At 42.5% G+C, this 14,245-nt stretch overlaps 2 protein-coding genes across 3 annotated transcripts; both read left to right on the top strand.

Annotated features, from left to right (window-relative positions):
- The first annotated feature begins 179 nt into the window (after positions 1-179).
- LOC115366359 (serine/threonine-protein phosphatase 2A catalytic subunit alpha isoform) lies at positions 180-10,241 on the top strand. 2 transcript variants are annotated; one of them, XM_030061762.1, is made up of 7 exons: positions 180-711; positions 1,149-1,358; positions 1,502-1,675; positions 1,773-1,862; positions 2,207-2,368; positions 2,557-2,713; positions 10,231-10,241. In XM_030061762.1, exons 1-6 carry the CDS (start codon positions 610-612, stop codon positions 2,677-2,679), a joined length of 861 nt encoding a protein of 286 aa, XP_029917622.1. In that variant the 5' UTR covers positions 180-609; the 3' UTR covers positions 2,680-2,713; positions 10,231-10,241. The 2 variants fall into 2 exon arrangements, with proteins under 2 accessions (XP_029917622.1, XP_029917621.1); XM_030061761.1 differs by lacking the exon at positions 10,231-10,241 and adding an exon at positions 2,809-3,650 and having other exon boundaries at positions 182-711; positions 2,557-2,675.
- On the top strand, positions 4,413-14,163 carry sfxn1 (sideroflexin 1). The gene is made up of 11 exons (XM_030061760.1): positions 4,413-4,495; positions 6,624-6,793; positions 6,890-7,060; positions 7,812-7,910; positions 8,017-8,092; positions 8,447-8,532; positions 9,086-9,213; positions 9,396-9,445; positions 9,779-9,828; positions 10,888-10,935; positions 11,187-14,163. The coding sequence occupies exons 2-11, from the start codon at positions 6,630-6,632 to the stop codon at positions 11,281-11,283; spliced, it is 969 nt and encodes a 322-aa protein (XP_029917620.1). The 5' UTR covers positions 4,413-4,495; positions 6,624-6,629; the 3' UTR covers positions 11,284-14,163.
- Positions 14,164-14,245: the final 82 nt, after the last annotated feature.

Raw genomic sequence — 14,245 nt, 5'->3', positions numbered from 1 at the left:
CCGGTGTGTATTATGCTGCCTTTGTGTGAACTGTGCCCTGTGTAGTTTGGTCTATGTTGGTTCTTGTGTTTTTCTGTCCTGACCAGTGCGCACGCCCTTCCCCCACCCCCCGGCTGAACGTGTGAGCGCAGGTCCGCGTGTTGCCTCGTGTCTCCAGCAGGGGGCAGCACAGACCAACAATCCCAGCAGAGGGGCCCGACCAGAGATGTGGTGACGTCAACAGTTTGTTGCTCGGACGAGAAACAGCAGGGTTGGGTCTGCAAAATTTTCTAAGCTAGTTTTCGTGTTTGTGATAATACCGAGCCTTCTGTATTTACGTGGCCGGTAAACGTTGAGAAGCGGCTCTTTTTGTGTATCATGTAAGCTGGATACTTTGGTTGGGGCGAAATTGCAGGGACGCAATCTGTCCAGGCAGTTTTGACGCATTCATTTTCCAGAGCGGAGCGCACACACACACACGTACACACACACTATCTCTCTCACACACACACAGGCTGCGAATGACCATAGAGCCTGTTAGCACGTAGCGCACCTCGGCCATAAAACGTAGCAAGTGGTTATCGTCGGGGATTAAAGCTAGCAGGCTCGCTAGCTGACGCCAAACCAGGCATGGACGACAAGTCATTCACCAAGGAGCTGGACGGATGGATTGAGCAACTCAACGAATGCAAGCAGCTCTCAGAAAATCAAGTCAAAGTCCTCTGCGAAAAGGTACGTGAGGGTAGCTAACGTCGGCTAGCTAAATATTAGTTAGTGTCATTAGCTGCATCCGTCGCTAACAAACCACTGGACCCCCTGGGTGATGCGTCTGATGGAGGGATTGACTGGGTAACGGTGAAGCCAGGAGGCCGGTGCTCCTGTGGCTCTGCTAGGAGCTCACCACCGGCTCCCAGCTGCATGCAGTGCTGTTGTAGAGGCTAGGGAAGAAGCCAAGAAGATGGAGGAGGGAGCCAGCAACTGTTTTCCCTAGCTACGCCCACTCCTTGTACCTCTTCACTGTGTGCGCCACTTTGAGTGCAGTGCCACTACCACAGCTCAAATTTTGGCTTCAAAATGGTTTACAGTCCCACACTGCGCTCACGTACAAGGTCCTGCCTTTTCTTACCTGTTAATCAGCCTAACCTTGTGCTTTGTAATGCATTCCTCAGGCTAAGGAGATCTTGACAAAGGAGTCCAACGTGCAGGAGGTGAGATGTCCAGTGACAGTGTGTGGAGATGTCCACGGTCAATTTCACGACCTAATGGAGCTGTTCAAGATTGGGGGCAAGTCTCCAGATACCAACTACCTCTTCATGGGAGACTATGTAGACAGGGGCTACTATTCTGTGGAAACAGTCACACTTCTGGTATCTCTTAAGGTAACAATCAAAAACGTACCATGTCTATTGTATATTATATAAAGATGTCAGCTATAGATGAGGGCTTGCTGTCTCTTGGAACGGGGTAGTGCCAATTGTTTACGATCCTTGCATTTGTTTTCTGATATGAATGTCGTTTTCAGGTAAGGTACCGTGAAAGAATCACAATTCTTAGAGGGAACCACGAGAGCAGGCAGATCACGCAGGTGTACGGCTTCTACGACGAGTGCTTGAGGAAATATGGGAATGCCAATGTTTGGAAGTACTTCACAGACCTGTTTGATTATCTGCCCCTCACTGCGCTGGTAGATAACCAGGTGAGACGGTGCATGGATTTGTGCCAGGAATATGTGACTCGGGGTTTTTAAAATCAGAAAAAGAAGGCACAGTTTCTCATCTCTGCTCTTATTCCAGATTTTCTGCCTCCATGGAGGATTGTCTCCTTCAATAGACACACTGGAACACATCAGAGCGCTGGATCGCTTGCAGGAGGTTCCTCATGAGGTACAGTCTATATGAAGTTAATTTTAATTCAACATGAGTTGGAACCTGTCGGAATGCCCATACCATCAGCTGATTTCTGTAATCTCCTGACGAAGCATATGGATGTTCAAAGATGAATTTGCAGTTTAAATGCTCTGATTTGTATGTATCTGCAAGGATATCCAACCATGCTGCACACTTTTTGCATCACGTCATGCTCTGTTCAACATACCAGTTGAACAGATTCTGCTCTGAAGGCTGTAGTACTACTGCACACCAGTGTTGTTCCTCTTCATACGGAGTATATTAAGGCATTGTTTGGCACAATAGAATTCACTAACATTTCCATTTCTTTCATGTTTTAGGGTCCAATGTGTGACTTGTTGTGGTCAGACCCAGATGATCGTGGTGGGTGGGGCATCTCCCCCCGTGGTGCAGGTTACACTTTCGGGCAGGACATCTCCGAGACCTTCAACCATGCAAATGGCCTAACTCTGGTCTCAAGAGCCCACCAGCTGGTGATGGAGGTACTCTAACTTTGTTCACCCCAGGATAGCAGCCCTAATGTTCTTCCCTAGAGGTGCACACATGCTGTTGTCACATTATCGTGTTAGGAATTTTAAGATGGTATTGACTCTCTTCAGTGTCTGCAGTGCAGTTCAGTGTGTAGATTTTTTTTTTTTTTTTAAATACTGCGTTTTGCCTCTTGATGCAGGGTTATAATTGGTGCCACGACCGTAACGTAGTCACAATCTTCAGTGCACCAAACTATTGTTACCGTTGTGGAAACCAGGCGGCAATCATGGAGCTTGACGACACATTGAAATACTCCTTGTAAGTAAAGTCTAATATTGATACAGGTGCATGTGTATGTATTTTTGGTGTGGGAGTTTGGCAAGTCATAAAGAGTATTCATCAGAAAACTCAAAATGTGAGCTGATTTTGACTGCTGCTGTTTGTGTTTTAGCCTACAGTTCGACCCTGCTCCGCGCAGAGGAGAGCCCCATGTGACCCGACGTACTCCTGACTACTTCCTGTAAAGACCCCAATGCTTGAAAAGTTAACAGTCAACTGGAGGGAGTCCGGGAGAATGGCAACAGGCTACACAGAGGTTTGAGAAATGAAGCATTCATTACCCCACGGACCAAAAATGTGTGCCATAATCACAATGAAATGGAAAATGTCACATTTAGCTAAGACCACCACCATCCTTTCAAACTGTTTTTCCTCTCTGTGCATGATGTTTTTATTGCTAGAAATGATTGTCATGAACAATACAGTCACAATACCTGCTGGTTTTGTCAGGAAAAATATATACGCAATGAATGAACTAATGCTGAGAATAATGCCTAAATGTAAGTAACTTTTGTGTTAGGATGTTAATGATGACCGGAGTGTGTTGCCATATACAGTATATAAAGCTGCATCTTTCACTTGGCATGGCCTCAAATCAAAGGTTGCAGTAAATATAATGTGAATTTTTTTTTTTTTTTTTTTTTTGGTTACTGAAGCGCAACAATTTATTTTGTGAAGTGAGATCATAGGGTTAGATGTCGGAAATAAATTGTTCTCTTTGCACTTTTGTATTTGATTTTTATCACATGGCACTGACAAACTACATTCTTTTTATATCCTATTCTAGTGTAAGTAGCCCTCTTTTTTGCTCTGCTATTATGGGAGTTAATGTATTTACTTTCAGTAGGCAATACTGGTACAGATCAGTTGTAAAAAAAAAAAGAAAGAAAGAAAAACACAATAAATGTTTTGCGGCCCCGGCTATATCAAATAAAGATTAAACTTGCTTCGTCATTAACGTCATTGATGTACTTTTATTTATTATGCATTTTTTTTTCATGCATTTCCCCCGCAGCTTTTCAGAAGTCTATCACCAATCACCATTAGATGGAGCCAGACATCCAGAAACATCTGATTAAGAGATCCGCTAATCGATAACACTCCGCATGTTCACTTTAATAAACAATTTCATTATTTAGCGATATTACACATGGATATACGGGTAATAACGCTGGATATTGTGGAAGACACAGCAGAAATGGGCTTTATTGGTTTGCAGCAGGTCATGTGGAGGGTCATGTTGGCAGGTGGGGAACCCCGGCTCTGTTTCCGCCTTCCCACCTCACACGGACCCCCGTTTCATTCACAAAACACCCGTGGTATCGAAACAATAACACTCTGCTTTATATAGCAATCACGGGCGGATGGGGAAAAAGTGAAAAGCCGTCAAACTTTTGTTATCAATTATTAATAATTTACTGTCTGTGAGTAAAGTTCAAGAAACTGGAGGCAGAAACGGATGTGATGCACGGTTCACCGCAGAAAATAAAAGCCGCATTCAAGAAGCAGCTGAAATCGAAATGAAACATCATCGGCATTTCAGTGTATATCTCAGATGTCTTTTCTTACTAACCCTATAAAAACGATTAAACCCTCTAGGTGCGTTACCATTTGCTGTGTCGCCCGTGGGTTTCCATGTGCAGCGCCGCCGTCGGGCAGGGCTTTTATTTTGGAGGACGGATTCCCTCCACCGTGCGGCTGCTTGCTCACTGACAGTGTGCTGACGCTGCTGCATGTAAAATTAGCTTGCTTGAGCCTTTCAGGGACACCTCTTGCGGACTGCTGGAGCTCACAGTGCAGTAAGTAACATCATATTTCACATTTACATAGACATAACGCAGAGGAAACGCAGACACAGAGAGAGAGAGGCTGGCGTGCAGCTCGTCTGAGCCGCAGCCAGACGAGGTGGAGGAGCCCAGCTGGATGTGTGGATGTGGCAGGCGGATACTAGTTGAATTTGGGGCGCACAGCTGGACAAACGGGTTGGACAGATGCCGTGGCTAATAGGGCTGTTGGAACACGATAACAAATTGCTTTCATTTTTTTTTTTTTTTTTAAAGTGCGAGTGTGTGCCAGCGCCGTGTCCTTAGACCTGATGCGGAAACATCTTCACTTGCAGCATTTGGTCCAGATTTGACTGGTCTACGTCGGGTTGAACAATTAACGCTATCCTGTCACACAGCCTGTTATCCATCGACCATGTGGAGGAAAAAAACGCATTTTTTCTTGTCTAACTTGTGAATTCAAAATAGATGCTGAACAAAGTATAATATTTAAAATCCTCTATATGATATTCTTGGTTATTTTGAGTAATGAATTGCAGGTTAATGTGTAGCCACGCAGGTCGTCTTTGACTGGCTGGGAGCAGGGCAGAGCAGCTGAGGGTTTATAGATCAAAGGCCGTCGCTGTCCAAAGTTCAGCCGTCTAATACCAGCACCAGTCATGATGTAGCCCTGTAATTGAGCTGCTTATCGGGGTTTGACTGCAGTTACTGCCATGCGGCCAGTTTAAAAAGTCCAGCACATACTTAAATAGGCCTGTGATTTAGTGCATTTACTGGCAGAGCTGAGGGAGAGAGAGGGAGTGAGGGGGGTGCTTTGTTACCATCTCGTGAGAACCCCATGGACTTTAATTCAATTTAAAGAGACAGCACCGCCTGCTGCAATCCACAGCCTCCAGTTGTGGAGGGGACTTCACTGTTTTATTGTCAATCCAGCAGCCATCTTTGGTGCAATTTCTGGGGGAGTTTCATCATCATGCAGACATTTGCATCCAGTAAAAAATATTATTTGTTTTTCCCTCAATAAGACTCTTCTGTGTGCCTTGTTTTCCCAGTTGTTCCTCGGGAACACGGAGCAAATGGTTAAAAACCAGATCAGACTGGGTTGCATGGCCCCTGCACTTTCTGTGTTCACTGGAAAAAAGAAGCATGCATGCACATATGCATAGCTGATGTTTTTTGACAGTGTAGGGGCTTTCCATTCACTTCGCCCCATCTTTGTCTTGTTGCAGACTGTGGGCAACAATCTGTACACAATAAGTTTGTCATGAAATATTCAACAGTGGTGATAACTGAATCAAAATGTTGCAGAGGACTGTTGTGCCCCGGTTGCTGTACCCCATCGCCGTTTGTACCGGTTCACCTCATGAATCATTTATCCTGTTATTCACAACATGCATGAGGCCTCACCACTTTTTGAAGAGCTGCTTTTCAGCCACAGTGTGGAGGCCACCGTGCGTCCATAATGGGGCTGTGCAATTTAGCGCTTCAGGACCCTTGTGTGTCAGGTCATCCGTCACCATTGCAACATTAAGCTGAATCAGCAGCGTGGCGATTGAGAGAGGAGTACTTTTTCATGAGTCCTCCTCCACTGACATGTGATTGCAACAGGAAGGAGGTGTGAAAAGGTTGAAACTCCCTGAGTGTATGTAGGAGGGAGGTTGTGGGAACAGGGCCCTGTAAACCACAAGCAGCAACATTTTTTTTTTATTTTGATTCAGAGCGATTGTATAACTCTTGCATACCTGAACGATCCACAGACTGAAAGCTGACAGTTGAGAGGGAGATGTTCCCTCTTTTCATCAAATAACCTGATGAGTGTTTGTACCAAAATGTCCTCACTGTAACCTGTGAAATACCAGTGAACTGGAGAGTGTGAGGAAGCTTCTCCCCTCTGATTCACGCTTTTTCAAGGAAAAAGTTGCCAAATGACAAAGCATATCCCTCTTCCTATTAAGAGAGCTCTGACCTCCTTGATAGTTAATCATCATCAGTAATGCAGAGTTGAAGTTCCGGTGATGTGAACATTGGCCTCTCTTGTGCAAGTTTTCTCCGATACTCATCACTGCCTCAAATCCTGTATCCTGAGGACATCATCTCTACAAATACTGCGACCGGAGTTCTTACATTTTCCTTTTTCCCTCAGATAAACATGGCAGCAGAGCTATCCACCTCCATAAACATCAAGGAGCCCCGGTGGGACCAGAGCACATTTGTAGGCCGGGCTAAACACTTCTTCACTGTCACAGACCCCAGGAACATCCTCCTCACCAACGAACAACTAGAAAACGCACATAAAATCATCAGTGACTACAGGTAAGCCTGGCCAGAGCTGTGAGGGTAGCCAGAATATATTGTGTTACTTCAAATCCTCAAAGACACATATTAAATGTCACCTTTACTGTCTCCCAGGAAAGGCATCGTCTCCCCAGGACTGACGGAGGACGAGCTATGGAGAGCCAAATATATTTTCGACTCCGCGTTCCATCCCGATACCGGGGAGAAGATGATCCTGATCGGCCGCATGTCAGCGCAGGTCCCCATGAACATGACCATCACTGGATGCATGATGACATTTTACAAGTGAGAACTTTTCTTGCTCCATCAGTAGAAAGGGGAAGGGGTGTGAATGTTTGGCCTAACAGACATCCAGTTCAAGTCACGATATCACTGGTTGGTGATTTGATTCAGGAATGATTTGTCTTCCCTGGAGTGACTTTATGCCATTAGAATGTGTAAAACACTATTTGATTCAATGTTTTTAACCAAAATCAGTGCAACAATATAATCTTTCTGAGATGTGAAACAAAATCAGATAACAACATCACTGAAATATTATTTAATCTTAAAAAAAAGAATGACTAACAAAGTTGCAATTCATAGTATGGAGGTATATAACCTTTTTTTTTTTTTTTTAAAGAATTGTGACTGATTCGGTTAAAAGCATTTCATAGTGATTTATTCTTCCAGTCTTTCAGTCTTTATTTCTTTCAGCAGATCAGTGCTGGTGAATCAGCAGAACATAGATCTTTATTTAGCCAGGAAGGTCCCAGAGATACAAGATCTGTTCTGCCAGGGAGTCGTGGTCAAGACAGCAGCGCGATTATTTTCAGATAAAAAAAAAATCTATTTCACATGATAGAACACATATGATACATAAAAGAAACACAAGGGAAATAGTGAAATAAGGGAGGCATGCAGGCTATGGGAAATTATGAAAAACAGCAACATGTTTCCTTCATAGCAGCTTCTATCAAAACATGACAAGATTCTCAATGTTCTGCTCTTGATAGACATTTTTCCGGACAGTAACTGAGCCCCTTTCTGTCTGCAGGACGACTCCAGCCGTCGTGTTATGGCAGTGGATCAATCAGTCCTTCAACGCTATAGTCAATTACACCAACAGGAGCGGTGATGCACCCATCACAGTTAGGTAAGTGACCGATACCCGGGCACCGGCGCTAGCCCACATTAACCCTTTACTCAAACGTGTTTTGGTGCCGACAGCGTGTGTGACCAATGCCGTTTTTTGTTTGCAGTCAGCTTGGCACAGCTTATGTGTCTGCCACCACAGGCGCAGTCGCGACCGCTCTAGGACTAAATGCACTAACAAAGGTATCAGTTCATGTAACCCCACTCTACATCTCATTCATGTGTTGACATCAGCCACCTTGGTGTAAATCCGTGCGTAAATAGTCTCTTTCTAATAGAGGAGCCATCATGCTTCGGTGGTCTGCACTGAGTAGCTGACCTGCCTGCTTCTACAGTGAATCTGTGTTACCACATCCTCATTTGAAGTGGAAACATACAAACTAATGGGCAGTTTCTTACTTCATTGTAACTGACCTAATCAAGCTCTATATTGGTATGACAGATGTTGTGCTGTGAGGATAAAGCTAAACCAAGTGATGGGTAGATTCTCCTTCACTCCCACATTCATCCAGCTCTGTCTGTTTTCTCCTGCTGCAGCACGTCTCTCCCCTGATTGGACGATTTGTTCCATTTGCTGCTGTAGCTGCTGCTAACTGTATCAACATCCCACTGATGAGACAAAGGTATGGATGTGTTTTTTGGGATGTTTATAATGGCCTCATTCTTAAAAAATGAACAGTACTCACCAGAGCTGTCACGGTAACAAAAATTTCACTACACGATTATTGTGGCCAAAGTAATTTGTGAAAATAATATTATCACAATATGTATAGAAAATTTGAAATCACAATAATGATAATGCTATCAGTCAAATTCATCTTTAATTTTTTATTTTATTTTATTTATTTTTTTTTTGTGTTTGTCTCTTTTTTTCTGGCAAATTAATTACACTCAGAATTTGACTGTTCGGAGGCGGAGAGAGAGTCTGTAACCACGGAAACGGAAATGATTGAACCGGAGCTGGATTATTTACATGATATTATCATATGGATATTATTTACATGATATCAATATTATGGTTTTAAAAAAATATCAAGGTTATTGTCAGTATGGGTATATCACGACCCCTCTAATACGCACACTGATAACATAAATTATTATCAGTGCTGTAATAAAGTCTTAATGAAAGGTCAGTAGCATTTTTCTGAATTCATTTGGCTCGCTGTCTGTCCTCAGAGAGCTGAAACACGGCATTCCCATAACAGACGAGAATGACAACAGGTTAGGGGAGTCGACGAAAGCTGCCCAGCAGGCCATCTCTCAGGTCGTGGTCTCACGGATCCTCATGGCGTCTCCAGGAATGGGTAGGAATGATTTGGTGCGATCTGTCCAACTCGGCACCTGCTGTGATTTTGTTTAACTCTTGTCCGGCAGCGGGCGGGGTGATTCAGTTGAAAGGAAAGCAGCATAATCTAATTAGCAAAAAATAAAGCGACCTCCACTTATTGTTGCATCGTGCACTGATACATTGATGCTCTGTTTTCAGCTATCCCCCCATTTTTAATGAACCATTTGGAGAAGAAGGCCTTTCTGAAGGTAGGCGTATTTCTGAAATTCTTGCAGAATTCTTGCAGAATTCATTCTCAGCCATTTGGATCTAAAGATCCAAATGACTGAGACTGACATTTTCTACAGATACTACCAGAACCATTTTTTTTTCATCCTCCCTGATTCAAAATGAACATACATTTTTTTTTTTTTTTAAAGGTGGGAACGTAAAGTGCCACACTGTCTGTTGCACTCAGTTCCTTTTAGTAATTACACCTCAGATGAATGAATGAATAGAGCTGAGGACATGAGGCCACTCCACTATTGGAATTCACCACTGCTTTTGTGCCCCTCATTGGTTTTTCTGCCTGGTCTTTTCAGAGGTTCCCATGGATGAGTGCACCTATTCAAGTCAGCCTGGTGGGATTCTGGTGAGTGGTCAAAGATGGTCTACTGATAAGCCACCGTTTGCAAAAAATGTCAGTCTAATTCCTTACGACATGTGTATGAAACTCAAATGACCCTCAGGTTAATTTTAGTTTGAGCGGATGAAAACATAGCCTTATTGTAAACACTGATACATCGTTTCAGGATGCCCACATGATGTGCTGTCACGAGATAAGCTCATAAGACTTGTCAGCTCCCAGCATAATGTCCTTTGGCCCGCACAGCCTCTCTCCCAACTTTAATTAGCTGTTTGGTCTCATTCCAGGAGTTCGAAAAATCAAATTTGATGCTGAAGTTTCAAAAGAGGAGATCCTTTGAGTTGCATGTGTTTTAAAACAGTGTGGTGAGGTTTACTTTCACAGGGCTACAACAGGCTTAACCAGAAGGCATTTTGTTGCCAATTGTTAACATTAGAATATCTGATGCATCAGTGTTGTTAGGTCTTATCTTTCTTCCTTCATCTGAAAAATAAAAAAGATCTCCATGTATTGTGTCTTGCCTTTCAGTAACATTGTGTTGTTTGAGCTCTCTGTCTCGTCTCCTCTGACCTTGACCCAGAAACAACTGATTGTAATGATGCAGCTATTATTTTGTTTTTTTCTCGCTTGTTCGGCTCAAATTACAAGTGCTCAGTTTTCGAGTATAAAAAAGTGAGCTGAATCCATGTCCTGTTATGTGCCTCGGTGCAGACAAATTTTAAAGCTGGTTCCTGCTCTGATCACTGAATTAAACGAAGGTGACAGAAATTTTCCGCTATGCAAAACATGACTTACACATGTACATGTCCTACTCAAAAAGTACTTGGGGATTATCTCAAAACATTAGAGGAGCAAAATACCCTTATTCAACTTACCAGACTGAGTCAAGATGTTGGAAGCTTACTTTTAATTGAAGGTGGGTGTAGTCTAGTGGCAGGGCGATTTGTCACCACTCCTACTGTACAGACACCCATGTGAGCATGATGCAGTTTTGCAGTGATGACATCAGATCAGGAAGCTCTCATCTTCATGCCAATGTTTCACTGGAGTGTGGTTATTTTTCAGCTTGGTGTTCGCCACCCCGCTGTGCTGTGCATTGTTCCCTCAAAAGAGGTGAGTCAAAGATTCATCTGTATATACAGTATAACCCTTACAGCCAGGAATTATTAACTGGATGATGTGTCTCTTACACTAAGCAGGGCATGCTTTTTCTCCTCACCACTCGACAACAAGAAGTTTGCATAACTCTAGTGTGCTTTTTTTTTTTTTCTGCCGGGACTGTTGTGCAACATTTGTGTTTTTATCCACCGCTCTCGGCATTTGTCCCATCCCTCCCTCTCGCACGTCTCCCCTCTCTGATCCAGCTCCATGTCAGTAAGCCGTCTGGAGCCAGAGCTGCAGGAGAAAATCCGGGCGAGCCACCCAGGAGTGGAGAGGGTCTACTTCAACAAAGGGCTATGAGTGTCCAGCCCCCTCATCCAAACACTGCCATACGTAGCTGCAGGCTCGACCCTCGCCTCTCTGCCAGCCCTCCTCATTCAGTGTGCCAAAGTTAAGTTTGCTTCTCCTCATATCCCGGGATCCCCTCCCTCAGTCTTTTTGTAACGAGATGTCTGCTTTTGTCAATGTGATTGTCGATTTATTTTACTCGCTAGAGAAGATCATTCTCATACCGGGTTTGATGAAAATGTTTATCAACACAGTTATAGTGGCCTGTATAAGAGAGTGTTTAAGTGGATGTTCTCTTTTATTCCTGTGCAGTATCCTTTTTTTAAGTTTGTGACTTGTTGATCATATGTTGCTGCCAAACCATTTTCATACTCTCCAACCGAGTGTTGTGTTCAGCCGGGAACAAAACTGGCAGGCAGTGTATTCCTGACCTGCGTTTATCAGTAATCACAAATTAACATCGATTTCTCAGAGATTTACTCCGCAGTTCATGCATTTGCCAAATTTCTGCTGTGATGTTGTGGGACCTCTCAACGATTACAACCTCCTACTCATAACAGTGCCATTAGCAAAGAATGGCTTACAGCTATGTTCATTGAGTTCATTTTGCCAAATGAGCGACGCTCAGCAAGCCTCAAGGCATTTCTGACTACTGATCATGGATCTGAAAATAACCAGGGATGCTCCCTATAAAATGTGATGCTATGATGGTGACAACCACTGGTGGGCCACGGTGCTATCTGATATCTTAATCTAATCAGTGTTTATCATACGGCTTATTCTGCTTGCCAAACATGCATGAACAAACCACTCCTCATAAGTGTGTCACGGCACACGACCATGGACTTCAACAAAGACAGTGAAATAATCTCTGTGTATCTACTCATATCAAGACTACGTTCAGAAGCTTGGGCAGTTGGAAAATATAGTGTTGTTGGTCGTTTTTCTTTTTTGTTTTGACAGAACACTGGCTTTTTAGTTCCTGTATCTCCTTTTCTTTCTGACGTGCTTTTTTTCCTTCCAAATATCAACAGCTCATTCTTGCCTTAATTTGAGTTAATACCACACACTGTTTTCTGGTATCTGGTATCCCTTTTTATCTGAAATAGTGTTTTCTGTACCTCTATGCAGCATCCCAAGAGGCAGTATTATTATAGCACAAAGGATCACATCTGAGATGGTTATATCACTGGGAGGGATTTCCGAGATTTTCCAGGTTATCGTGCATTTTTTTTTTTTTTGTACATTTGGGAGCTTGTGGAAGTTATGGATAAGTGCACAATAGGTACCGACTTTATCAGTGATGGGAAATGATGCCGAATAATGCTCTTGAGGTAATAATTCCGTTCAAGGCAAGGAAGAGATGGGATCCATGTGTCCAAATTTGTGTTTTAAGTTGGACTTGAGCCAAGAGCACAACAGTTAGGATCATGAACGCTACCAGCTAAAAGGGTGAATTATCCTCAACCTTTAGTATTTTTTCATATTTTCCTTTGTTAACAGGGAGATACACTGTATGTTGGCAACGTTAAACCTCAGAACCTTCAGTTACATCGGTATATGTTAGGACGGGTGAGCTGAAAAAGCTGGTGCATAATAATGGAAGCTCACCAGTCTGATGTCATTATGTTTAATTTTATTTTTATGGTAACAGCATTCTTGCATGTTTGGACACAGAGGAAGAGTTGGAGCAACCTCTGGGCGTGTTTTGTGCTGTGGGATTGGCTTGAGAGCCAGATGGCATTTCACTAACAGGCCATCTCTTTGCACCTGTTCTATCGGTGTGTAACAACAGTGTCGCATCCATTGCTATTTAATCATGAGAACTTGAATTCAAGGCTGATTTCATATCTTAGTGACAATACTGACATGCCAGATTCACTCTAAATCATTGGCCATCTTTAAAATCAGGGACAATAATGAAAAGGGTAAACTACAAGCCACAAAAGTCACAGGCAGCACTGGCCAGTCTAGCTTTTGCAACTTTTAAAATAACTTTAAGGACCTGACCAGTGATGAAAATATTTAGTCCTATTAATTTGTAGGGTTTATTAAGTACAAATCTTTATTTTTTTTTTTTAAATGCTTGTGAACATTGATTTGTATGATTACATTGCATCTTTTGCGCATCACAGTCTGTGATTTTTGTAAGGTGTTCAATGTTAAAGTATAAAAGGTATATCTTTACGTATATAGCTGTTTAGGTAATTTTATTTTAGACTGTCAGTGTTTTCTGAGAAATCCCACAGACCTGGAGCTGTTCCCTAGAGTAGCTCGTTTGAAGTGAAGCTTGTTATTCTAGTGTTATTGGTAACTGAATGTAGCATTTTCAAGTGAAGTTGCTATTCTTACACACAGCAATGCTCTGTTTAATACTATTGATTATTACACTATAGATCCATGAAAGCACAATGTCATAACAGATTTTAGATGCTGCAAATTTGTAAATCTCCTGTCAGATCTATTCAGTTTACTAACCACACGGCTCTTATGTTTATCCTTATTAAGTGAGGGAATAGGACAAGATTGAATTGAAGGCAGATACAAGATTTGGCTTTTTGGTGGCCATCACCAGGATTTTTTTTCAGTGTCCCTTCACCTCTAACTGCATATAACAAAGTAATTCCTGATAACCCTGCTCAAATATACATAAAACTAACTCTGAAATAAGAAATGTTCCACAGGCCTTCAATCGACCAAATCAACTGAAGTGTCACTCTAGCCAAAGCGATACAAATCTACTCAAGAGGAATAAGTCATTTTACAGTTTACATTAATTGAAATGAATATTTTTTTTAAAGAGGATATTATGAGAAAAAGATATTTAATTGTTTTGCTTTACGTTGGGGTGGTGTAATATTTCGACTAACTGGATGAAATAAAGTTAATGAAATCTTGTGTAAGCATCTGGTGTGATTGATTGTTGTTGCAACATGGGACAAACTGATGGCTCTCTGGTGCCATCTTCTGGTTT

Source organism: Myripristis murdjan, chromosome 10 (genome assembly GCF_902150065.1).
Source record: "Myripristis murdjan chromosome 10, fMyrMur1.1, whole genome shotgun sequence".
NCBI classification, from domain to species: domain Eukaryota; kingdom Metazoa; phylum Chordata; class Actinopteri; order Holocentriformes; family Holocentridae; genus Myripristis; species Myripristis murdjan.
Note: the sequence above shows the minus strand (reverse complement) of the source record. Positions and strands in the feature narration are given on the sequence as shown.